The sequence below is a fragment of the Salvelinus sp. IW2-2015 genome, linkage group LG16, assembly GCF_002910315.2.
Source record: "Salvelinus sp. IW2-2015 linkage group LG16, ASM291031v2, whole genome shotgun sequence".
In the NCBI taxonomy this organism is placed as follows: Eukaryota; Metazoa; Chordata; class Actinopteri; order Salmoniformes; family Salmonidae; genus Salvelinus; species Salvelinus sp. IW2-2015.
The window spans coordinates 31,821,978-31,847,856 of record NC_036856.1 but is presented as its reverse complement, the minus strand read 5'-3'; the positions used below and the strand labels follow the sequence as shown (position 1 = coordinate 31,847,856).

General features: G+C 41.9%; 2 protein-coding genes and 1 pseudogene across 3 annotated transcripts in view; 1 reads left to right on the top strand and 2 right to left on the bottom strand.

Moving 5' to 3' along the window:
- LOC111975467 (pyrroline-5-carboxylate reductase 3-like) overlaps nt 1-2,454 on the bottom strand; it is a 12,022-nt gene extending 9,568 nt beyond the window's left edge. The window contains 7 exon segments of the mRNA XM_070447424.1: nt 385-406; nt 409-472; nt 474-517; nt 520-562; nt 828-892; nt 1,268-1,376; nt 1,896-2,454. Of these exon segments, the coding sequence (XP_070303525.1) occupies nt 385-406; nt 409-472; nt 474-517; nt 520-562; nt 828-892; nt 1,268-1,376; nt 1,896-2,348 (800 nt within the window). The 5' untranslated portion in view covers nt 2,349-2,454.
- A 1,494-nt stretch (nt 2,455-3,948) lies between these two features.
- On the top strand, nt 3,949-14,956 carry bmb (brambleberry). 2 transcript variants are annotated; one of them, XM_024003891.2, is made up of 13 exons: nt 3,949-4,107; nt 4,639-4,896; nt 5,281-5,409; nt 5,839-6,024; nt 6,182-6,404; nt 7,140-7,256; nt 9,631-9,810; nt 10,011-10,274; nt 10,376-10,511; nt 10,736-10,797; nt 10,908-11,035; nt 12,456-12,553; nt 13,293-14,956. In XM_024003891.2, exons 1-13 carry the CDS (start codon nt 3,964-3,966, stop codon nt 13,420-13,422), a joined length of 2,055 nt encoding a protein of 684 aa, XP_023859659.1. In that variant the 5' UTR covers nt 3,949-3,963; the 3' UTR covers nt 13,423-14,956. The 2 variants fall into 2 exon arrangements, with proteins under 2 accessions (XP_023859659.1, XP_023859660.1); XM_024003892.2 differs by having other exon boundaries at nt 3,954-4,107; nt 10,011-10,217.
- Nucleotides 14,957-18,986: 4,030 nt separating this feature from the next.
- On the bottom strand, nt 18,987-22,038 carry LOC111975266 (GDP-L-fucose synthase-like; annotated as a pseudogene).
- Between the last annotated feature and the right edge of the window lie 3,841 nt (nt 22,039-25,879).

Below are 25,879 nucleotides of genomic sequence, written 5' to 3'. Positions count from 1 at the left end.
ACAATAGTGCCCCTTGCTGGACCGACAGGGAAGGTTGGGCATCAGTCTCAAAACCACCGTGTCAAATGCAGGAGCTGGGGAGAGGGGGCAGGGAGATGAAAGAAGGAGGGCGAGAGGGAGGTAGATGAGAGAAGGAGGGCGAGGGACAGCGGTGTTCGGATGGATGGAGGAGAAGAAGAAGAGAAGAAAGAGGGCATGTGACAGAGACCAAAAGACAAATGATACAATTATGGTCTTTTGCTTATTGCTAAAAATGTTCTTGTCTTTTCTTGTCTGCAAAGAAAATCGCCAGGAATGTCTATCAGATATTCGATCAACCAATCAAGCAACTCATGTTACTCAGGTTACTAAGCAATAGTTAAAAACTCTCTCATCTGGACTCACCCCTGAAGCGTTGCCAAGGTACACCTGCTGCACCGGAGACGATGATGTGTTTCGGGGTGACGTGGTCTGTAATCTCACTGAGAATGGTGTGTGACGAGGTGGTGTTTGACCGCCACGAACACCAAGTCACAGCACTGACCAGCTCCGCATTGGAGTGGGTGACAGCCACCCCCAACTCCTGAAATAAAAATGAAAACAGAGGTGAATGGTAACTCTGTGCATAAACACACACACACCACACACACACACACACACAACACACAACACACACACACACACCAACACACACACACACACACAACACAACACACACACACACACACACACACACACACACACACGTAGAGCAATAGATTCATCAATGCAAATACAGTGATTGACATCAGCTGACGGGGGTGGAGAGAAAAGAAGTGTGTGTGGAAAAAAAGAGGAGATATGTGTACCTGAAAGCGACCAAAGTTCCTTGCGGAGGGTGCGCTCACTTTAACATTGGTGGGAGGGACATCTCCTGCAATTAAACATCCTGCAAGTTTTTGGGGGCAAGTAAAGAGTCACACACACACCAGGGTTGGGGTCAATTCGAATTGAAGGCAGTCAATTCGAATTGAAGGCAGTTAATTCAGGAAGTAAACTGAAATTCCAATTCAATATTTGAAAAAAGGGCATCTACTTTCAATGACTTCTCAATTAACTGAAAAGGAGAAGCTATTTATGTAAGAAGTTTTTACAGATTGGAATTTTATATTCAAATCACTTCCTGAATTGACCGACTTCAATTCTAATATACCCCAACCCTGACACACACACTAGATTACCTTGGCTATCCTATAGGCCATGTTACCCAGATGAAGACACACACACTATATTCTCCCTGTTGACCTACCAGACTGCAGGACTCCCTTGGCTATCCCGTAGGCCATGTTGCCTGCCCCGATGAAGCCGATTCTCAGGTTAGAGTCCATCTCAGGAGGCGTCTCTGGGTCTGTCTTGATCTGCATGGAGGGCAAAGATAAATCCCTTGTCATACCAATGAACCATAACAGGGGCATCAATGCTTATAATGACATGGTCGCTTGCGTCTCAAATGGCACACTATAAAGTGTACTACTTTAGATATGGGCTCATAGTGGGGCGGCAGGTAGCCTAGTGGTTAATGTGTTGGGACAGTAAGGTTGCTTGTTTGAATGCCTGAGCCGGCAAAGTGGAAAAATCTGCCATTCTGCCCTTGAGCAAGGCAGTTAACCCCCACAACAAATGCTCCCCGGGTGCTGATGACGTCGATGAAGGCAGCTCCCGCACCTCTCTGATTCAGAGGGGTTGGGTTAAATGCGGAAGACACATTTCGGGTTAAATGCATTCAGTTGTGCAGCTGACTAGGTATCCCCCTTTCCCTTAGGGTTCGGGTCAAAAGTAGTGCACTGTATAGGGGATACAGTGCCAGGGCACAGACAAAATAATCATGGGCTTGACATCTGGGAAATGGTAAGATATCAAATTAGTCCATTGCCTACAATGACATCCACAGTAGAATGATCATGCAACGATTGAGCAGCAGTTGCTTCTTCTTCGGAATCTTCTGTCTCTTCGTCATGCACTATAAACTTATGCTTATTCCGAATACGAACAGGGCCGCTGTTAGTGCCATGCGAGCGGCTCCATGTTTCAGATTCATCCATGATTGATTGCATCGTGGTTGCATATTGTGGGAAACGGGTAAGTTTCACTGTTTGCTGGTTGTTATTCCAGCTATAATACGATGTCTTGAGAACTTTCCATCGGTGCCGTATCTGGTCAATTGATCTGTGATACCCGGCCTGTTTCATTCTCTTCTCTGCTACCTTGAACAACTTCAGGTTTCGAACCTTTCGACCGTCCAAGTGCTTCGCTATGTCCAGCTCCCTTAAAACTTTTAACATGTATTCAGTCTCCTCCGAGTCCCAGAAGTATTTTTTCATGGCAGCCATTTTTTACTCTGAGTTTTTTAGGCTGTGATATGTAGTGATCAAATTATAATATTGATCTGTCCGAATATTCCGAATGCATCTCGATCGGATGCTTTGCTGGTGTCGTCACTAGTTACCAAAGCCACAAAGTCATAAACCCCGCCTATTTCGAAAATGTATCTTCTTAAAATCTGATTTTAAACCTAACCCTAATCTTAAACACACTGCTAACCTTATGCCTAATCCTAACCTTAAATTAAGACCAAAAATTAAATTTTTGTTTAAATTAATATTAAAGATATAGGCTGTTGACTTTGTGGCTCTGGTAACTAGTGGAAACACTTTACTGCCGGAACAATAACAAATTAACTTCCGGTTTTAGCCTTCATAATAAAAGCCCTCATATAGGCCATAAACCATTATTTTATTAAACGTTTCAATAACACGTTAAGAAAACTGATTTGATAAATACCTATTGGTCAATATGTTACGATATTGGTATAATAAGAAAAATTGAACAATGTTAACACAAAAAAAAATGTATATATTTTTTAGACATCCCTCATTCAGACCTCTTGGTGTAAGAGCTAATCTCCTGACAAATGTATGGCCACATTAGAGATACATATTTCCCACAGATCACACAGACCCACAAAGAATGTGAAAACAACTCAAGCATTGATAAACTCCCATATCTGTTAGGCGAAATACCGCAGTGTGAAATCACAGCAGCAAGATTTGTGGCCACGAAAAAGGGAAACCAGAGAAGCACAAACCAATATTTATCTTCCCCTACTATTCGTGCTACAACTATTTCCACATTGTAAAAACATGTACATAGCTGATAATACAACTCTTGAAATGTCTAAAACATTTACGAGTGCAATATTTAAGCAATAAGTATTGTGGTATATGGCCAAAAAATATACCATGGCTAAGGGCTGTTCTTAGGCAATACGCAATTCAGGGCTCGAACCACCCAGTTAATAATTACTGTTAAACTATAATCGTTTTTTGTTGTTGTTGCTGATTTGTGTCTTCTCACTTTTGTTTGTTTATTTCACTCGCTTTGGCAACGTAAACACGTTTCCCATGCCAATAAAGCCCATTTGAATTCAATTGCTAACTAGGTGTTGGACTGACAGACACAGGGGCCGTGGTTTTGAGTCCCAGTCACTTCTGACAGTACTAACACAAATCGTCMGGCTCACACACGCGTGCTTTTACAACTAGAACCACAACCACATCAAGCTGATAGCTACTACAGCTCAACATTTTAACTAACTAGGTAGCTAGCTAGCCTATGATTCAAATTGACGTCACTTTATTTGAGATATATATGCATTATACAGTTGCCTAGTTATGGTTACCTTCAATCAAATCCAGGGATTTTGTAGAGGCTTTGAGCTCAGCTGACTCACGAGTTTTCCTGTCTGAGCACGTTGCTGCACATTATCTGATCTGTATATCCTCTCAACCTCAGTCCTATGTACCATAAAGGACACATATGATGGAAAGATCTACGAATCTGCCAAACTCAAAGGGACAATTGGCCAATCATCAAACAAGAAGTCAACCTGTTCCTGGTTGTGTATCTCGCGAGATCCAGAAAGACGCTGATCCGATTGGCTGTTTCATGTACCATTTAAAACAGATGAATGTGGATGTAAGAATTGAAAGGGTTCTCATTCAAATCAGCTGGGTTTGGCTCATCAGAATCAACGAAGGATTGTACCCGCGGAAATCCGACGAAAGAACAGAAGTACAAATACATTTTGAGGTAATTTAGCATAACTTTTGAATTTGGTAGTCTGTTATTACGATTTTGCTTTGCTTCAATGGTTGTTTTTAAGCAAATAGTTTATTCTCATTAACTTCTGACTTTTTAAAATGGAAAATAAAACATGCACACGGTAGTATCGCCTGTTTAGTTCAATGCAATGATTCCAAATAATATTTTACCCTTTGCAAGTCCGGCCACACCGCCTGTCATCTGTGCAGTGTAGGTTCAGAGAGGGCGTTGCATCTGACATTTACATTTGTTTGAGTCGAAGTCGGTCCATAATGAATTGAATAACATATGCCCCTCATAATAAAAAGCAGTGGGCTTTGATTCCCGGTTGTCTACGCTAGTTTCTCGCTAAAGCTCAGGCATTTTAATGGAGAGTTAATGCACGTCTCCAGCTGTTAGGCCAAGTCAATCAACCAAGCGTGTTTTACCCAACCACCATTYCTCAACTTGTCTGTCACTGACATTGCAAGTTTGAATGTACACATTCAAACTTCATGTGTACATATCCTCCCTGTGTAGCCTACTTTCTCCAGCACTCAGATGGCTCGGCTGATGATGGGCCTTATACTGCTGCTGGCCTCCCGGTGTGGTCCAGTGAGCGGTTTATTTGACTGGTTGAAGCAGACGCAGCCAGGGGCTCCAGCCCTCGCCCCTTCACTGGTCCCTGGACTACCTGAGGGAGATGCCCAACCGTTCGAGATGACGGTAGCCGATGAAAAGTTCCTAGCAGAGGCAAAAAATATGGAGCTCAGCCCGTTGGACAGCTGTCATTACCGGGTAATGTGATGGACAGTATTATTCTCTACACAACATTAATCAGGTCTTCTCGCTTAGATAACAGAATCTGTGTTTCAACCATTATGAATATGGTCTATGAACCCTTGGCTGAGCAGTAATGCATGATGATGCATCCTACTGTTATTCTTTCCCAAAGAAAGCTTGGGCTATATGTCCACCTAACAACTATTATTTATTTATTTCACCAGGCAGTGACACTGAAGCATAATGGCTTTATAGGCATGTTCATGGGCATCACAGCACCTCGGAGAAGATGCAGGGCAGATCCACTCATCAGTTTAATGCATGTCTTTAAAACAAACTGACTTCATATTGATCATCTCCTATCATCAGCCAGTAGAAAGTCTGTCCCTCTCCCTCCAGGTGGTTGCCCAGCTGAAGTCGACTTGCGCTAGCCTATCAGAGGAGCAGCTGGCCAAACTGGGCGTTGTCCTGTTCAACTGCCAGGCAGAGGTGGAGGGGCGTAGGACGTACCCCTGCACTGAGGACATGGTACGCTCTGAGATGTATAATTTGTTCCAGCTAAGAGATATCTAGAAACGTTTTTTTTTTTTTATCAAATGTTTTGGGAGGCAAGTTGTTTGAATATTAGAATGTTAATACAGTTCTGTCCTAATCACTGATGTTAGAGGACTTGATGAGTTGAAGGCAGAATTGTTAGTGAGTGACATATTTTCATATTGGAAGGCTCTGTCCTCTTCCCCAGTCTGAATCTGGGTCATTTGTATTAGGGCATACTGCAGCAAATAGTTTTTAAATTATTTGTAACGGGAAAAACAGTTTATTGGAGAACTTCAGGTAGTGCCTCCCGCTTCACTTGGTTCTGTTTCATTTTGTACCTGAGCTCGACCCAGTTTGCATGCACAGCACTGAAGCTGATTTCAGTGTCTCTACAGTATGTTCACCCTCTTCTCCTGCCAGTCCCTAAAGCAGTGCACAGCAGACATGGACTCGGACACGTGGAATGCTTACCACATAGTCAGCAACCGGGCACGCTCAGTGTGTTACGCCACCCGTCAGCAGCACTTCCGCCGCAGGGCCGAGCTCACCGTCAACGCGCTGATCTCTACAGCAACAAGCCAACTGGACGCCATGAAGGACCTGAAGGTAAGTTGTATTTTTGTCAATCTCTCCCTTGTTCTGTCCCCCCCTTCTCGCTCTCACTCTTTTCCCCCTTCTATTTCAAAGGGAGAGGTGTGTTTTTCTTTCTCTGTTTTCTGTCATAATATGTGGACTTGAATGGCTCTGCTGTGTTATACAACAGGAGGGTCAGCTGGAGCTGAAGGATCTGACTTCGGCCTCCCTGGAGAGGCTGCTGGAGGGTCACAGTGCCCTGGTGGCCCAGCAGGGGGCACTGTGGGAGGGCCAGGAGCAGCTGGAGACCTCGCTCTCGTCTAACCTGGAGCGTCTGGGCCAGGAGAAGGCCCTCATTGCCTCAGGACAGGAACTGGTGGCCCAGCTCATCCAGGGAATCACACACAGGATGGGTAAGAGGAGATGCATGCACAAATACACACACTGTTTATTCTCTATTTCACAGCCTTAATCCACGATAATACCAAATATTTTTTATAACTAAACCAAGATAGACCACAGCCTGTCGTTTCCAGTGGAAACAAATGAGTCATAGTGGGCAGAACAAGCAGGTGAGCAGAGCCAAGCACGAGCTAGCGAGATCCTATTAGCGCATTCTAGCATGCATCTGCATATTTCCGTTAGGGAATGCCTACTCTGAAGTGCGTGTGTGCAATAACTAAATTTGTCTTTGCCCTCCTAAACAAGGTGATTTTAAAAGAAATAACTTTTGCAAAGGGTAAAGTCTACAAACCTTAGTCCACTCTGTTCATAACAGATTGTAGGTTTGCAAACGGAACTGTATTGAGAATGTTTAATCTATGAGAAAATGTGCAGTATGTCGGCCAAAATCCAGCTCGTTCCATCTTCTCCCGCTGCTAGCAAGCACTCACTACCATATTTGGTAGTGAGTGGAAAAGCCAAGCGGGTGCTTCATTTATACATCCAGTGAAATATCTGTCTCATTGTTCTATCTGTGATGATAACACTCTTGTTCACTCCTAGCACTTTCTCTCTCACATGCTCTTATGTGACGTTGCTCTCTTTCTCAACACTGTTTGGTCTGTTTTTGCTCTGTGCGCTCACTGACTCCTTACAAAAATGCTTGTGAGATCATGTTCACTTCATGTCCCCTATCTCCCTTCTAGAGAATGTTAGTGAGCAGCTAAAGGATCAAGGGTCAGAGGTGCAGGATGGACACAAGGCCATTCTGAATGACCTTGCTGAGGTCAGTGGGCGCGCAAAGGACATCTATAGCAAAATAGGTAAGATGTGCATGCACACACCATGCAAAAGCAATGTGTATGTTCATCACACTAACTTGTAATTTGGGATAAATCTACTGATTCTAGATAAATGCAATGAATGATCTGTATTTGTTTGCAAATGCTACTTATTAATTTAATTACATGTGTTTGACAGCTTGAGATGCATCGCAAGATACATTATCTAAGTTTTGAGGTCTTTGGGACAATTTTATTAATTTGTTAAATACTTTAAACTGCATTCTAATGTTGACTGCTTAAAGAAAACATCAAGCGAAGTGCTTTATGCATGCTCTGTTTTTGGGTCTCGGGGGCTGCCTGAGTGGAAATTTGAAATGGAAGTTATGGAACTCCCTCACGTGGTTCCTTTTATGGGGAAAAGTCCTCAATGAAACTGACATTAGGCTAAATGTGGAGAATTATACGTTTGCCTCTGTTGGCCATCAAGCAGTCTATTAATGTATATGCCATTGTAGGCTGCCATTTGATACAATAATTATGTTGAAATGACTATCAGTGGAGTCATTGCAAATAAATTTGTGCCACTTGTGTAGCCTATCTGGAGCTGGCAAACAATTTAATAAATAGCCTAAAACTTCAGTTTATTGTTGTAGCCTTGTGGTGTTTTGAACATATTAGATTGACAGTAAATCAGGCTACAGGTAAAATAAACACTGGCTGTTGACATTCATATACGTATTATTCATTTTTAATTCAGTGACTGTAATAATGACCATTCCAGCAGGCTATTGGGGAACACAAGCACTTCTTATTGTGAAATCGCCTTGCTATTCATGTTGAATAAATTAGTCTGGTCATTTGAACTAGGCATTCTGCTAAATCATTCAGTTTACATCTTGTCTAGGCTACTGTAGACTATGAAATGAGACATAGGCCTATCGGGCTATAGGCTCCATGTCTTTATCTAAGCAAACTATGACAATGTAATTGCAGTCAAAAAAACAAATTTTAGTCTGTAGCCTATGTCTATTGAAATGACAAGTCAATCTCGCAAATGGGACACTTATAACGGATTGTAGTCTTAACATCTGGCACATAATAATGGCACAATTGCCAGATAATAGCCTAATATGAGTAAAAAAAAATTTTATGTTCATCCAAGTGTTTCTTGCGCAAAGATTTCGAGATCCTCTAGCCAACTTGCATCACTCACTCTCCTCTCATATTTATCTATAGTTTATTTACAACTATTAACCTGGTTCGAGCCCTGAATGCTGGTTGTCAGAAAGCCGTGGTATATCAGACCAAATACCACGGGTATGACAAAACATTACTTTATACCGTTCTAATTACGTTGGTAACCAGTTTTATAATAGCAATAAGGCACCCCGGGGGTTTATGATATATGGCCAATGTACCACGGCTAACGGCTGTATCCAGGCACATTGCATTTAACATTGGCCATATACCGTGCCTTATTGCTTAATCATAGCAAATGAGTTAAATCAACATCCATTGATAGAAGAATCTTTTGAGTTTAAGTGAATTCTTTTCTCTTGCCACATTCAAATTCCTTTGTCATAGTTTGCTATTATTATTTTGAGGAAACCCGAATTTAGCTTTTAACGTCGTTACTATGATATTCCTTCATTTGCTTGATAATGTTATGGAAAAAGGGTTTATTGTATAGATATGGCAACTCAATTGCTGTAAATTATAAAGTAACGCCTTTTGGACAGGATTTGAGTGGTTGTTGGGCTATACATTTTAGCTTGGCCTGGCAACCCTGGATCCCATAGATTATATTAGTATTCTATTTGTGATCCACTGTTCGGTGTGGGAGTCTTGTGCTTCTTGATTTTTCTCCATGCACTGCTAGTCTGATTTTGATTGAATGGTGCTTCTTCCAACTTTCAAGTCACCTGCTCGATGCGGTGAAATCAGGGTGTCCAAGTTCCTGGGCTAGTTGAGTGGCCATCTCCCTGAGCAGTGGAACACTCACCGGTACCCCTGGATTCTTGGTTTGGTTGTACCACGGTAGCAGAGCCGCTTCCACATCCCCTGCTTTCTCTATTCTCATTGAGGTCAAGATGGAGAATGTGACTGAATATTTACTGCACTTAACCTAAATTGCCATTTTCTGTAGTCGCATAAATAATGTTTCTGGCGAGTGGCAACAGGAGCTGTCAAATTGTACTTTTGGTTTCAGGGTCTGCATTCAAAATACCAAGAAACGCTGTTGAAGTTATTTATGCAGGTTTAAATGACATGATACACTATATGACAATTTAATTGTTTATATTATAGCTAATTTGACATTGTTTATCATTGATGTAGTAAAATTCTGATATTTTTAATTGTATGGATCTGATAATTTGTTTTTCTCCTTGTCTCCATGGGAATGTAATCTCAGACCACAGTATGTCTGGGTTCCTGCAGTATCAGAAACTGACAGCTCAGTACTACATGGATCTCATGGGAAAACTGGAACGCATGAATGGAACCCTGGGAACCATGCTGTGTTACCTTGACAACATGCAGCGTTGTCTAGAAGAGAGGCTTCATAATATCCAGGGTTACCTGGGCTGGGCAGGTAGTGTGTGTGTAATATATATATATGACTCCTTTTTTAGAATCAGACCAGGTACACAACTTTAGACCACCAGATGCATTTTTATTGCTAAGGTCAACAGATATCATCTTTTGCAGTGAGAAGGAACATTTAATCTTAGTTCCTTCGTCAGTTACACACATTTTTCAGTAAATTTCCCTCCCTGTGTTCCTGTCCAACAGGTCTAAGCCTGGCTGCGGTGTGGACGTGTGTGGTGCATGCWGGGTACTTCCTGCTGTGTGCGGTGGTACTGACGTTCCTGCGCTGTCCGTCCTTCTCCCGAGCCATGCTGCTCTTCACGGTCCCGCTCAACGCTGTGGCTGAGGTCAACCAACAGCCTGCCCTGGACCTGCCCAGTCTCAGCATGCTGCTGCTCACACTGTCACTCGGTACGGGCAGGGTTTTGTGTGTGTGTTGCTGCCCCTCTCACTGGAAACCACAAATGGGTGTGTTTTCTCACCCTGTCACTCATGACTGACTGGGATATTAATAATTAGCCCTCTTATGGGTGATGTGGACTATTGTGATGTCATTACCCTCTCCTCAGGCTACTGGTTGGTGACGCAGGTGTTGTGGGCGTGTTCTCAGATGAGAGGAAAGAAGATCCCCAATCAGAAGACCCTGGAACCAGAAAGCCACCACTACCCCCACTCCTGCGGCCCATCCTCCTCCACCCCCCAGAGGTGAGTGACAGTAGGGTAGCTCCAGAATTGAATTACATTTGACTTCAGATTTGCTAATAAAACATGCATCACAAGATGTGCATTTACCAGAGGAAAGCGTAAATGAAAGTACTTATTTTCTAAGTGGCCCTCGACAGTAAKGGGTGGGTACTGCTAATTATGTGAACTGACTAAGTTTGATATAATGTAGCTGATACTTCTCTCTCTCTCCTCCATACACTCAGAGATGAGCTAGATGGTCTCATGGAGCCAGGAGACCTGCTGGACCAGGACAGCTTCATGACTGGTGTGTAACACACACTACAAATGGACCATGTTCTCTTCAGAATTCCTCTCAAAATGAATGGAAAACACTTTACTCTTGGCTCTGTTATTTATTTTTCTAATCATTTCCAGGTGACCCCTGCATAGCAGCATTTTCTTCTTCCCATGCCCACTACATGGCTGAGGCCAGGTTTGTGCCTGTTATGGGCTCAATTAACCACTCTACTCCCAGGTTCAAGTGTCGGCCTAGTCTCTCTGCGGTGAGCATGAATATAGCAGATGAATGTCCTTAAGGGAGATGGAGGGTATTAGTGTCATACTCTGATGGACCTAGTTAGTTATAAACCAGTAGGTTTATGTAGATTACTTACTAAATGTAATTAGGTTACTAGTTACTTGGCCAACAATCTAATCACTAACATTTGTATTACTCATTGATTACTTTCAGTTACTTTTAGGTGACTTTCCCCATAAGAGGCACAGGTTAGTAGCGGGCACAGCAACAGTCATAGAATTTTTTATTTTTTTTAACCTAACCTGGTTAGGTATATACGTGTGGTTAGGGTTAGCTACACATCAGTGGCGGTCAGTGCCATTTAAAATAAATAAAAATTCCCCCCATGAGCATGGCCTTATTTCTATTACAGCATATTGGTTGACTTTCTTTCACCCAGTTCAATGTAACATCGGTAGGTTTAGGCTAGTACATGATACTCACATTTTCCCTATACCCATCATGAGGTTGTTACAACCTAGCCTATGAATGACATTTTACAATGTAGGTGCACACAGGTTGAGATACATTTGAGGTAACATCATACTCCGCATGGCTAATAGAACTAGAGCGTTAGTAAACCCACTACAATCATGCAGTAACGTTAGTGTACAGTCAGTAAGCAGTTACACCGGTGGGCCCCGGTGGCAATAAATTAGTCAAACCAAAAGCTTACCTTGACTTGGAAGAGTTCCAGTGTTGGAAAGTCATAGCCAGCTAGCTAACATAACATCCTTCTGTTTGAGCAGGGTGTTTCAGTAGGATAAACTAGCTATCTGCATTTACTAGCTAAGTAAGTGAAAAAGACACTTGCTGATTCATTTTGGTAGAAATTAATTTGTTAAACTGTTCTACTGTCTTTCTCTCTTTGTCAACTACTCATCACATTTTTATGCTCTGCAGTGCTAGCTAGCTGTAGCTTATGCTTTCAGTACTAGATACATTTTTGGATCCTTTGATTGGGTGGCCAACATGTTAGTTCATGGTGCAAGAACTCTGATAGGTTGGAGGATGTCCTACGGAAGTTGTCATAATTACTGTGTACGTCTATGGYAGGGGTGAGAACCATGAGCCTCCTAGGTTTTGTATTGAAGTCAATGTACCCAGAGGAGGACAGAAGCTAGCTGTCCTCCGGCTACACCATGGTGCTACCCTAGAGGGCTGTTGAGGCTACTGTAGACCTTTTCAAAATAGTGTTTTAATAAATTATTTGGTGATATGATTTATATTTAGTATAATCTAAAAAGGATCACTTTATTTTTTTGTATATTTATGAAATTCACTGAAGATGGTCGTCTGAGGAGCCTCCGCTGCTACACATACAGATTATTATTGGCTCTGTCATCACTGACATACTGTTTTTAGATTGGTAGTCTATTCTTGACATTTTGTGTTCTGATTGGCAGGCTGTCCTAGGTCTGCCCCAAAGGAACCTGGGAGTAATGATGGATGCAGTGAGCAAATCACGGAGCGCCAGCCCCAACCAATCCCTGGCCAGCAACAGGTTAGCGTTCTAACCAACCTGATACGTTTAGCAGGTTCAAGCATCAACTCTGTATGCAATGTTTGACCTTTATACAGTGTGTGCCTTAGTAAAAACCAACAATGATACGCCGTGTGGCATTTTTGCTATGCCATACCTGTACTGTATGTGTATAGCTAGGTGCGTGTGCTCATAGTTTTTATAGGTGTGAGAAGTTGACCTTTTGTGTCAATTATACTGCCTGGCTTATCTTGCTACAACTAAAGATGATTGTGTCATATCAGATCACATTATGCCACACCTATGTGATGTGTTTAGCGGGACCAGGGATTACTTGTGAGAATTACGTTCACTGCCTGATTTATTTTAGTACAACCAATGACATATAAAATGACTTTGCCACACCTCATACAATGTTTATAGAGGAAGAAATGATTACTACTGTGGCGTTAGTCTTGTACAGCCAGTAGATGGGTTTGATCAGAGGTATTTGATACAAGTTGGACTAGTTCTGTATGTCAATCAACTCCATAGTTCTCACCATTGTGACCAGGACAAAAGGACAGATGGTGTGTTTTCAGACTACATTGCAGTTGGGCTGTGCAGAATCCCTGATCTACAAATCACCTTGTATCTTAAATAACTATTAATTATGTGACCAGGATGAGTTCTGCACCTCGCCTTGCTCAAACTGATCCCCCTCAAAAGTGTAGATTTATTTTCCTCCCTTCCCCCTCTCTCTCCTCTTGTCCCCTGGCAGCTCTGTGTCTGGTCGTCAGCTGTGTAATGGCACTACCAGGATGGGACATCAATGTAAGAAGAGGGCGGTGCTGGGACAGGAGTACTGCCATGTCCATGAGGGTGGCTATACCTCCTACAACTGCCTCTGAACAACACCCTGGCTGTGTTCCAAATGGTACCCTATTCCCAATATAGTGCACTACTTTTGACCAGGGCTATAGGGCTCTTCTCAAAAGTAGAGCATTATGTAGGGAATAGCCGGCCATTTGAATGCACACCCTGCTTCCCCCCTCTCTGCTACCCCCACCCCTTCCTACATCCACCAGGGGCAAGTTCAGTAGGAGAAAACGTTTTGAATTGAGAAATCGTACCAGTAAGAACAGATTTTTGTTGCAAAACGTTTTGCTAGTGTACCCAACTGAACACCCTCCCAGAATGACCAGGAAGTAATTGGGCTATTCTCCTATTCTTTTCACGTTTGTTTAATCATGCGGTTACCATGGTTTCTCTTATCATCAGGGTATCWCTGTAGTGTTCTAAGCAATGACCAGTTGTCATGTGTGGTAAAAAAATGTGTTTGTCTGTGTGGATGAAAGTGCGTGCCTGTGATATCCTGTAGTAGGATACTCCCTGGCTGTAAATGTGAAAGTAATGTGATAAAGCTGATGTTACTGAATTCTACAAGGGTTTATGCAGGCAGGATTGTTTGCTTTTTATCATGATTTACATGTGTGTACATGATACTGACCATTTTATTAAAAAAAATAAAAAAATAAGTGTAGATTTGTCATTTGCATCCGTGTTATGTAGAGGACAAAGGAGGCGAATTATAACTTTCACTTAAGATTAATTTTCCTTGTCATGTATTGATGTCATTGAGACTAAGTGAAATTTCACGTAAATGGAAGTTAAGATTCGCCCATAAAGCACTAAATTGCACTCATAAATTACTCCGACTTGACTAACGGTTGGGAATATTATTTGTGTTTTTCTGATCTTAAATGTTTTTTTTTAAAGCTGCCTGTCAAAGGCAAATGTTTTTGTATGAAGGCCATATCTATTGTTGGGATTTTTTAAAATTAATAATAAAATATCAGTAATGCAAAGTTTGTAAACATTTCTGTGTGAAGGGCATATTTCAAATCAAAGTTAATTGGTCGCGCACACCGATACGCAGGTGCAGCGAAATGCTTATGTTACTAGCTCCAACAGTGAAGTAGAATGTCTCTAAAATAACGACAAATCAAGTCCAATTTAACAATCTGTTATATACGATTTTTATAAATAATGACTAAATGATGTATACATTTAACGTAGAACTAAAACTACCCTGTGATTGTATGAAATGTATTAGAATCATACATCTATAAATCTGTGTGTAGTTTTAGTCAGAATTAGGACAATGACTTTGTTCCTTTTAGTATGTAAGCAGGGTGCAAGTGTGAGACAATGTATGAGATAAGAGGAGCTATTGACAGACAAGCTCTACTACTGTGTTCCTTTCAGGACATTCTGTCCCCACCCAGGGAGGGGAGAGACCTTGGGCTTGTAGTAGATTGTATAACAGGTGGCACTATATTGTCATTGTTTCTGAGGGACATTTATGACAATGTGAGGTATAAAGACCAATGTACAGGAAATGATAGGGAGAACGTTCCCGTAAATAAACATTTGACTATTGTAGACTGGGCGTCTGTTTTTATTTCTATCAGTATCCTACAAATCCTGATATAGCAGACTGAGTAATTGAATTGGTTAAAGAACATGAACATAATTCTCCTAACACAATCCTGAGTAGATCTATTTGAGTGAGCATGTCAGAATCCAGAATGTATTTTCCATTTATTCCGTTATAGGCATCTAGATGAAGTATGGAAATAAAATGGGGACAATGGCAACTATGTAAAATTAGTACATTTTTTGTCTAAATGGAAATAAAGCGAAGAGGACAATTCAATGATCAGGAGAATAGGGGGTCATTTCCTGGACACAGGTTAATCCTAATACTGGACTAAAAAGCACTTTCAATGAAGATTCTATGAGTGCTTTTTAGATTTAGCATAGCCCTGAACTGTCTGGGAGACCAGCCCTAGAATCCATTGTTAGATGTTCTACACCAGCAAAGGAATGCGTGTTAGCCTGTGTACTAGTCTGTGTGAACATTCTATTCCTTGCACTCCTATACCCTGAGTGTCATATGCCAAACATTTGGCATGACATGGAGTGGACTGATGGCACAAAKAGATCTAGTTCCAGGCTAAATATGAGTTGTTGCTCTTTATGTATCAAAAGAGTTGCTGGGCCAGGTAGACTGGCTTGTCAACTAAGTTAGTTCCTATGAGAACACCTAGTGGAACAAGCCTGATCCCCGTGTTCACCTTTTCTTTTTTCCCAAGTGAAATAGAAGAGTGAATGTAGCGTTCAGGCTGGATCCACCAGACTACCTTAAGCTGTGTGTTAGTCACAATATACTGTGGGCTCTCAATGCATTGTTAGATGATACATATTTATCAGAAGTGTATATTAATTGTAAATATGATGCGTCTCCATAACCTGGGGTGTTTTTCATTAGTGCACATAGTAGCAAACTGTTTTGCAACAAATGTTGGTTTTGCAAATGGACAAATCCAGGCTGGTATTCACTAGAAACCAAACGGAAGCAAATGAAACTGAGGGACCTACCTGAATTTGTCCATAAAACTTGTTTTCATTGCAAAAAGTCTTCAGTGAAATCTTTTGGTAGGTACCTCCCCATTTTGGTTCTGTTTGCTTCCTAGTGTTTTTATTTTGTTTTGAAATTTGTGGACCGGGACAATGTACAAAAAAAACATGTCTGTCAGAGCACTGGGAAATTATTATTTGCACCAAATTTAGCTAACAGCTAATAGTGGTGGAAGTGTCATTCATTTGTTTCGTGTGGGCTTTCCCTGGTGTTTTGATAACGTGTAAATCTCTGACAAGGACTTTTTATCAATATATTTAGGCAGATGCAAATGCTAATTACCATCAAAGTAGACATCATGCAAAACTACAAATCACTGCAAGCTCCTTCACATCATCTCTAGTTAACCTTTGCTAACAGGTATTGTTAATTTAAACTTGCACATGACAGTTCACAGAATAGTCCATTTCTAAAGACATGTAGCCTATTTATTCATTACTACATTTAGTTAATCCAGAGATTCTTCCCTTTCCCTCGATTCAGCAGTCTCATCCAGATTATCATGGCATTTGTAGTTCTTTGGTGGCCACATTAGCGTTTCATTTTTGGGGGGTAAATACAGGTGACTATTGATAAGTCACATTGTCCTACAGAGATTTATGCCAGGGTAATCCTATGCGAAACAAAGCCCTTAAGTGTTTAAAATCCCCTATGAGAAAAATGGTGGAAAACAGAACCATTTCCCTGTTTGATCTCTAGGTATTATGACTCACTGTGGTACTCTAAAAAGTTGGACAGAGTTGGCAGGTCTGCATTCTATACCGTGTGGGAGGGTAAGGTATATGGAACACCTGTCTGGTTGATCAGGGGTGAATAGAAGTAAATAGTGTACCACAGTAAGAGTCATAATACCTAGAGGTCAAACGGAAATGGTTCCAATCGTCCCCCCCCACCACACACACACACACACACACACACACACACCAGATTTAGCTAATAGAGCCCCATGGTGGAAGTGTCGTAATACCCATAAAACCAAGCGATCAAACAGGAAAATGGTTCCATTAGTTTTCCACCATTCATTTGTTTCGTGTGGGCTTTCCCTGGTGTTTTGATAACATGTAAAGCCCCCTCCCTCGTGCGCACGCTGTTTGTAAGTCTGATCGCTTTTTTTAGACACGGTTTCCTAGTCAACACTAAAAGCAAAATCATTTTGAAAACACAAAAACAAATGATGGCATCGACACAGACCTCAAACTGGCAACACAAAGCTTAAGTAGACTACCACAAAGGGAATCTGAACGCTGTTCGCTGGAAGAGTTCGCTGTTTCAGCCGATGTAAAGGTGCCTATTGAATTTATTTGCAGCGCATACATTTCAGATTTTCGAAATTGATCAAATCTAATTTAGTGAAGGCATTTCAGAAGCATTGCCTCTATAGCTAATAGCGGACACGTATTCATTCTTTATCGCGCAGTCCTGTAAACTCCCGACTCCATTTAATGCCAATATGTTTATATTTATTTTTTGTTATACTTGTGTAATGCTTTTTGTGACGTGGAACAGACTGTATTTATCAGGTTGCGTGATCCTCGTAATGTTACGTGGAAAATACAACTGAGATGCAGAATTAAATGTAAATCACAAATGCGACCAGTTATTTTAAGTATTTGCAGTAAAATTCTTTCACTAGTATAGAGCCCACTGAATGTCCATTTTGTGTTAGCTTGAAACAGTTAGTGTTTATCTTGCCACAAACGGAGTCGAAAGGGGATTTGTCCATGTGTTTACGTATAGCTGACAGTCGGCAAACTCAGCATCACGACAAACAGAAGGTGCAGACACGGAGTAGCTACGGCGAATAATTATGTATTAATCTTCATGTCCGTTGACACAAACTCCGTACATCTGTGTGTTGCAGCTCGAGAATCGGGATGTTATATTCTCAGTGGATATTTAAAACAAAACAAAAAAATCAGGCCCTATTCATTTCTGCGTACTTTTAACTCGGATCTCGTACCTGCGTACATGGACAGAGAATTGCGTAGCTGGTACGCAAAATGCGTGCATGTTGGCAGGTCTGACTGAAGTTACCCCTAGACGCAGATCTGGTTGATTTTACCCACTAGTGGTTAGGGTAAGCTGATCCAGGTTCTGAACCTAGGGAAAACTTCACCCCAGAGCCACAAAACACTGTTCTGCACTAAAACAAGACTCAAAGTTGTGCTAAAATGACACCCAGACTCAGCAGTTAAAATAAACATTGATTTATTCTCTCAGCCCACCACTCATGTACATATTGCACCGTTGTATTTAGTAAAGAAAGATATAAAAGAACATAACCAAAACCACCTGGTATTCTATATGATACAGTAGACAAATTGAGTAGTGAACAACCCACTCAAAATGGCAGCACAACAGAATTCACCAAAGCCTTCCTATTGTGGTTTATTTGTGGAAAAATCTATTTTGTTGCCATATTGGGTGGACATTGAGGAAATCCTATGGACAAAGAACTAGTCTAAGTCCATTATACCCACTCTATTCCTATGGTGTAGACATGGTTATAGAGGAGATAGGAGTCCTGCTGATCACTCCAGAAAAGATAGGAAATAGGGTACCATTTGGGACACATCTTACATCAGGGGTGGGTAATTCCAGTCCCTGAGGGCCTGATTGGTGTCACAGTTTTGCCCCAGCCCCAGCTAACACACCTGACTCCAATAATCAACTAATCATGATCTTCAGTTGAGAATGTAATTAGTTTAATCAGCTGTGTTTGCTAGGTGATGGGGAAAAAGTGTCACCAATCAGGCCCTCGAGGACTGTAGTTGCCCATCCCTGTCCTACATAGTGCCATAGAGCTCTGGTCAAAAGTATTGTACTATATAGGGCAGCCATACTCAACAGGTGGACCGCAGGCTGGATCTAGACTCCGAATGAGGTCAATACAGTCAGGATTCAACTCCTGGTATATCAACAAATAAGACATGGAAAATGTGTAGAGTTGCAGGAAATTAGCTTTAAAATATCTAATTTCTCTCTGCCAACAAAAGTGGTGTGAACAGTTTGGGGTCGCATGGGTTGAGGATTCATTACTACACCAATAAATTACAATAGCCATCCAGACCTTTACCACCTTCTCAAATAGTTTGAGTACAACTGATATAGGAATAGGATGCTGTTTGAGTGTTAAAACAGAGCGATTAGCCCAGCCTACACTCTACACATTCTTCATGATCAGGACCACATTACATCAGTCTAACAGGACTTAATTTAATGGCAGATAATGTTGTTCCTGTAAAAGTCCTGCGTTCTTTGTCAGTTCTAGAACCTTCAGCTCCACTCCTCCTGACCCCTCCATCACAGTCCCCTCTTCCTGCTCCTTCCTTCCTAGGACTGGTTTCCTAACAGCCAATCTGATTTGAGCAATCTTCACTTGCGGGCGGTGTCGTAATTGGCCACGAACCAATCGCATGTCTCCTTCAAGGCTGTGTGTGTGAATTGGGGGGTGGGGGGGATAGGAGACACAGCATCAGAAACCAAACAGCAGACATCTTTATTTGATATGTCAGTGGTGAACATGCATAAAGATGGCAGAATACATATATGACATTGTGCATTTAACCAAAAACAATCTACTTTTGGGGTTTTTCAAATTGCTGGTGTTGGGGAGGTAGGTACCTTGTTTGAAGGGGGTAAAGGTGAAGTTGGGGCGGTACCGCAGCAGCTTGGCGTTGCTGGCTGTCTTCTTGAACTGACCGTCTGCTTTAGTTGTGTCATACTGAAGGTCAGGGGTTAGGGAATCAAACACTGACTGACAGTGTGTGAGAGCAAGTGAGTATGAAAGAGAGAGAGGGACTGTGTTTGAGCTGTATATCTGGACATGCACCTAAGTGAAAGGATACAGTCACTTGACCTTTGAACCCCAGTGCCTCGACAACGGCCTCTGCTGCCTCCTTGATGGACACCTCCTCCTCCTCACCAACTAAAATACAGAGAGGGAGAATGAACACTGACGCCTGAAAATACTGTTGTTAAATGTGTGTGTGAGATCGAGAGTATGTGTGAGTATGAGAGGGAGAAAGTCAGAGTGTGTGTATGCTCACCAGACAGTATGATGGGGTCCACCTCAGGGTACTCTCTCAGCACCCAGAGGAAGAGACGAGCCAGATCCAATGAGTAGATGAACTGCCTTCTGGGAGTTCCTGATCCCCACACCACCAATGGACTACCCTCCTCTAACACACACACACACACACACACACACACACACACACAGCACACCACACACACACACACACACACACACACACACACACACACACACACACACACACACACACACACACACACACACACACACACACACACACCACACACACAAAAAGCCCTGTTAGAAGGAATGTGGCTATACAGATCCTTGTAGGGAGGTATACTGTATAGATTAAAACAGTTAGCTGAAGAACAAAGAATTAGAGAGTGATAGTTAACAGTAAGTGTTGTGTAGTCATCTTACTCTGAGCAATGTAGGCTTTGTGTATGAGGCCTGGAAGTAATGTCCATCCTCATGTTGAAGTTATCATGAGGCCAAACACATTGGTCGGTATCACTGCTGTGTAGCACCTCCCACGCTGCTGTGATACGCCCTGCAAGACAACACCACACCTCAACATAATCCACAAACATTGAACCACCACACACCCACTATTATTGATTATACACAGATTATGTTGACTCCTTTTCTAGAGGTCACTGAGCAGCTAAAGGGTCAAGGGTAAGGAAGCCCTCAAGACCATTCGTGGATGGGCCCGCGGAGGACATCTATAGGCAAAATAGGGAAGCTGTGCACACACACTTCTTGTAAAAGAAGACTTCCTGGTTAAATGAAGGTTCAATAAAACACCAACACACCTATTGTGGACATCGATCATTCTCTTAGCATAGGAGTAGCCAAGTTAGACTCGTGAGGAGGGCGTTGTGGATCTGCAAGATAATAAGTAAGAGATAGTCCAACTACCACATCATGTCTACAACACACACACACACACACACACACACCCACACCACCACCCACACACACCCACCCCACCCACCCGTTACCATGGTCTCATTGATGGGAATAGGTGGTCTTATCAGGGAAAATGCAGGTGGAAGAGACAGGAGACCACCCTGACAGCATCCACCTCAATGTGCTGCCTGCAGGACGTTGTCATTGATGTAGATGTTGTTCCTCTGGAGAACACACATGGATGAATACGTTGGTAAATAACATGAACAAAATTACACACATGGCCGGATAAGGTTTGAACCAGGTTCCCAATTAGCACCCTATGAACTAGTTAGTAATGTACTACCTTTGACCAGGGCCCATAGTGAATAGAGTACCAATTGGGATGAAGCCTAAAAAATATATATATATTAAAAAAAAAGGTAAATAAACATTGAGTCCTTTTCTCTAACATTTTCCCAGAAGTGTGCACTTGCACACTTTCCTTATTAGATTTAAAAAAATAAAGGATTGGCTGGAGGCAAGTTTCCACCATTTTCAAATAAGGTGAGAAATTGAGCAAGTACACACTTCTGGAGATGCAGCCTCTGTCAATTACAACTCCTGAATCCCCTCTTACCCCAGAAGTCTAGGTTGGCCCTCATGTTCTTGAAGAGCCCTCCCACCATGGCTGCCAGGTGGATGACGTGGGTGGGCTGATGCTTCAAGAAACACTGCCTGCGTCTCACCCATGTCCCTGAGTGAGCATACACAAACCCACACACACGTCAGCTTGACTTTTCAAAGACTCAGAGGCTGAGCTACAAAGCCACCCACAGTTAGCACTGAGGCAGGAGAGGGTCAGGTGTGTGTGTGTTGTCTTGTGTATATACATGTGCGTGCATGCATACCATGTGTGTCTGTCTATGTGTGAGTGCGTATGTGTGTGCGCGTGTAGCTCTCACATGAGGTTTGCGTCCTTAGAGGAGAGGAAGATCCACTCCTCTCCCTCCCGCGCTCCTCCCTCTTCTTTGACCACATGTTCTATGGCCCTGCCACCAGACCAGTCCCCCCAGTCACCAACACCCGCATAGGACCGCTCTGATCCACCATGCATCTCCCATCTGCACAGAGGGGGAGGAAAATAGGGGGGGGGGGGGGGGGTAGTGAGGGTAAAGAAGAGAAAAGAGTAGGAGAGAGAAACACAGAAACAAAGAGTGAAAGGCTTACAATCTGCAGGTCATGTGCTCTGAAAGTAGGCTAAAGTTTTACAAATGATTTCCCCTGAAATGACTGATGAATTCAATGATCAATTAAACAAGAGTTACTAACGGAGCTGAAGACGACCTCTTTACACAGAAAGTAGGCCTAGGTAATATAAACCTATTCTACAGTTTCTCAGAGGATTGGGGTGCATCACATACTGTACACTAACCAGGACAAGTAGGGAAGAACAATGACTATCCCAGAGCTTTGTAATGACATATTTAATTCCAGTAACCAAGGAATCCAACTCAAGAGGTTGTGGACTGAACCAACAGACATTTCCTGATGTTGCTTTTTACTTGCCTGTGCCAGCCATGCAAACATCCCTGTTACCAACTGTCATGACAAATCTTTAGGTTGTCACGAACCAGGTTTCCATCCAACCATTTCATGCAGGTGAATTACCTGATGCATGAAAAAAATCACGACTGGGTTCATGGAAACAGGAAATGAGAGTACAAGTGTATAAATATCGATAGACAATTTGTTAGTTTGGTGTTTCTTTTCGTTGGTAAAAATAATTATGCGAGAAATTGCATGGAAACACGTTTACACGCAAATATTGATATAATAATCAACAAATCACTACTACTCGGGAAAGCACGCAGTTTATTAGGCTACAGATTAAACAAATTATGATGAAGTTCACAAGGTGGCGAAAGTGCACAGTGATGGACTCGATGCTTCTTTCCAATAAATATTGAGGGTCTTATTCTAGTGACATGATAATTGATGCTTGGCTGTCATTTGACAAATAAAAAATAATATTGCTCCTATCAATAAAAAGGTATCTGTGACCAACAGATGCATATCTGTATTCCCAGTCATGTGAAATCCATAGATTAATTAGTTATTTATTTTAATTGATTTCAAATGTTATTCAGTACGGTCCCATGTGGCTCAGTTGGTAGTGCATGGCGCTTGCAACACCAGGGTGTTGGGTTCGATTCCTATGAAGGACCAGTAAAAAATGTTTATACAAGTGTAGGCATGTCTGCTAAATTACAAAAAAAAGAGACAATTCTGCATGTTGCGTTTATTTTTGTTCAGTGTAGATCAAAACAAAGTGTGTATATATAAGGAATCTCTTCATTATGTATGGTAAATATTATATACATAAATGCAAGTGGGCAATTTTTTTATTTTTTATATATTTTTAACTTGAATTTTATTTGCAAATGCTACATAGTCTGAAAAACGGTAATGCAAAGCGAACCCTAAATGCCTGTGAAGCCTTTTGTATTTTGTTTAAATGTATATACCCTGTGTATAAAGTTATAAAAAGTTTTTCTGTGCTTTTTGGTGTACTGTTTTATAAGGTAAGCTTGTATCTTGTGTTATTTGTTAAAAGTACAAGTTCAATGGGTTTCCATCACATTTTCAATTCTACTGGTTTTTGTTCTTGGCACGTGCGCACTAGCCAACTGCTCGCAGATACAGTGCGGGTAAACTACCTTCATGACGAGATTATTAAAAAAAGTAGAGGTGTGGATCAGAAAACCAGTCATTATCTGGTGTGGCCACCATTTGCCACATGCAGCATGACACATCCCCTTCACATAGAGTTGATCAGGCTGTTGATTGTGGCCTGTGGAATGTTGTCCCACAAATCTTCAATGGCTGTGCGAAGTTGCTGGATATTGGCGGGAACTGAAACACACTGTCATACATGTCGATCCAGAGCATCCCAAACATGCTCAATGGGTCACATGTCTGGTGACTATGTAGGCCATGGAAGAACTGGGAAATGTTCAGCTTCCAGGAGTTGTGTACAAATCCTTGCGACACAGGAATGTGCGTTATCATGCTGAAATCTGAGGTGATGGCGGCATATGAAAGGCACGACAATGGGCCTCAGGATCTCGTCACGGTATCTCTGTGGATTAAAATTGCCATCGATAAAATGCAATTGTGTTAGTTGTCCGTAGCTTATGCCTGCCCATTCCATAACCCCACCGCAACCATTGGGCACTCTGTTCACAACATTGACATCAGCAAACCGCTCACCCATACGACGCCATACGATGCCATCTGCCCAGTACAGTTGAACCCGGGATTTATCCTTGAAGAGCACACTTCTCCAGCGTGCCAGTAGCCATCGAAGGTGAGCATTTGCCAACTGAAGTCAGTTACGATGCTGAACTGCAGTCAGGTCAATATCCGGGTGAGGACAACGAGCACGCAGATGAGCTTCCCTGAGACAGTTTCTGCAGAAATTATTTAGGTTGTGCAAACCCACAGTTTCATCAGCTGTCCGTGTGGCTGGTCTCAGATGATCCTGCAGGTGAAGAAGCCGTATGTGGAGGTCCTTGGCTGGTGTGGTTACTCGTGGTCTGCGGTTGTGAGGCTGGTTGGATGTACTGACAAATTCTCAAAAAACAATGTTGGAGGCTGCTTATCGTAGAGAAAGTAACAAATTATCTGGCAACAGCTCTGGTGGACATTCCTACAGTCAGCATGCCAATTGCATACTCCCTCAAAACGAGAACATTTGTGGCATTGTGTTGTGTGATAAAACTGCACATTTTAGAGTGGCCTTTTGTCCCCAGCATAAGGTGCACCTGTGTAATGATCATGCTGTTTAATCAGCTTCTTGATATGTCACATCTTTCAGGTGGATGGATTATCTTGGCAATGGAGAAATGCTCACTAACTGGGATGTAAACCAATTAGTACATAAAATGTGAGAAGCTATTTGTGCATATGGGACATCTCTGGGATATTTTATTTCAGCTCATGAAACATGGGACCAACACTTTACATGTTGCGTGTATATTTTTGTTCAGTATTAATCCTGAATAAATTAATTGTAATTCGTAAGATATCATACTCAACGGATGATGGACATCCACAAATTAATACATACCATACGAAACGTAACATATCATACTAATTGGAGTGTTCTGTATTTACATGTACTATGTTATGTCTACTCAAGTCCAGGTTGGTTGCAGCGGGCAGTGAAAAGCAGTTAATAGGTCTGCCTAGGCCTATCACAATATCTCAAAATTCAACCAATTCAATGGTTGCAACAAGGTCGTTTTTACGGATCTGTTTGTCAGTGTCAGCAAAGTAGGCTACAATTTGTGTCATAGGAAAAAGCATGTTGCTTAACCTCTCCAGTCATAATAGAGTGTAGTAGAATTGCATGAAATGTGTTCAAAAAAGGCGACATTTTCCCCGTGCAACGAAAGGAGAAGAAACGTCGAATTATGTCTATATGTCACTACGTACCGAGACCTGCATTACCCAGGGTCCGGTTTCCCGATAGTGGTGGAATTTAGGTTTAAACTACGAGTGTTTTAAAGATGCATCTATCCTACTACGGCTGAAGTTGCAATATGCCTTCCCCCCAAAAAAACACAGAGAGAACGTTCGATAGGTGCGTCGAGGCATAGTGTCGATTCTGAAAGGATTGAAAGAAAGGCAGCGCTGCTCTCGGATCAGATTTCTCCATTCAAATCTTACATTAACATTATAATTATTTCACAATACTGACGACGGATCAGCTCCTATAGAGATATGACCACCTATGGCTGAAAATATTGAGCCGGTTTATTCTAAATAAAATGCACTAAATTCCCGCATCATTAAATGTATGGAGAAAAATTACAGACAAAATAGAACGCAATTGATTTAACATTAAATCTATTTCAATATGATTTAAATTATTATTATTTTATATAAA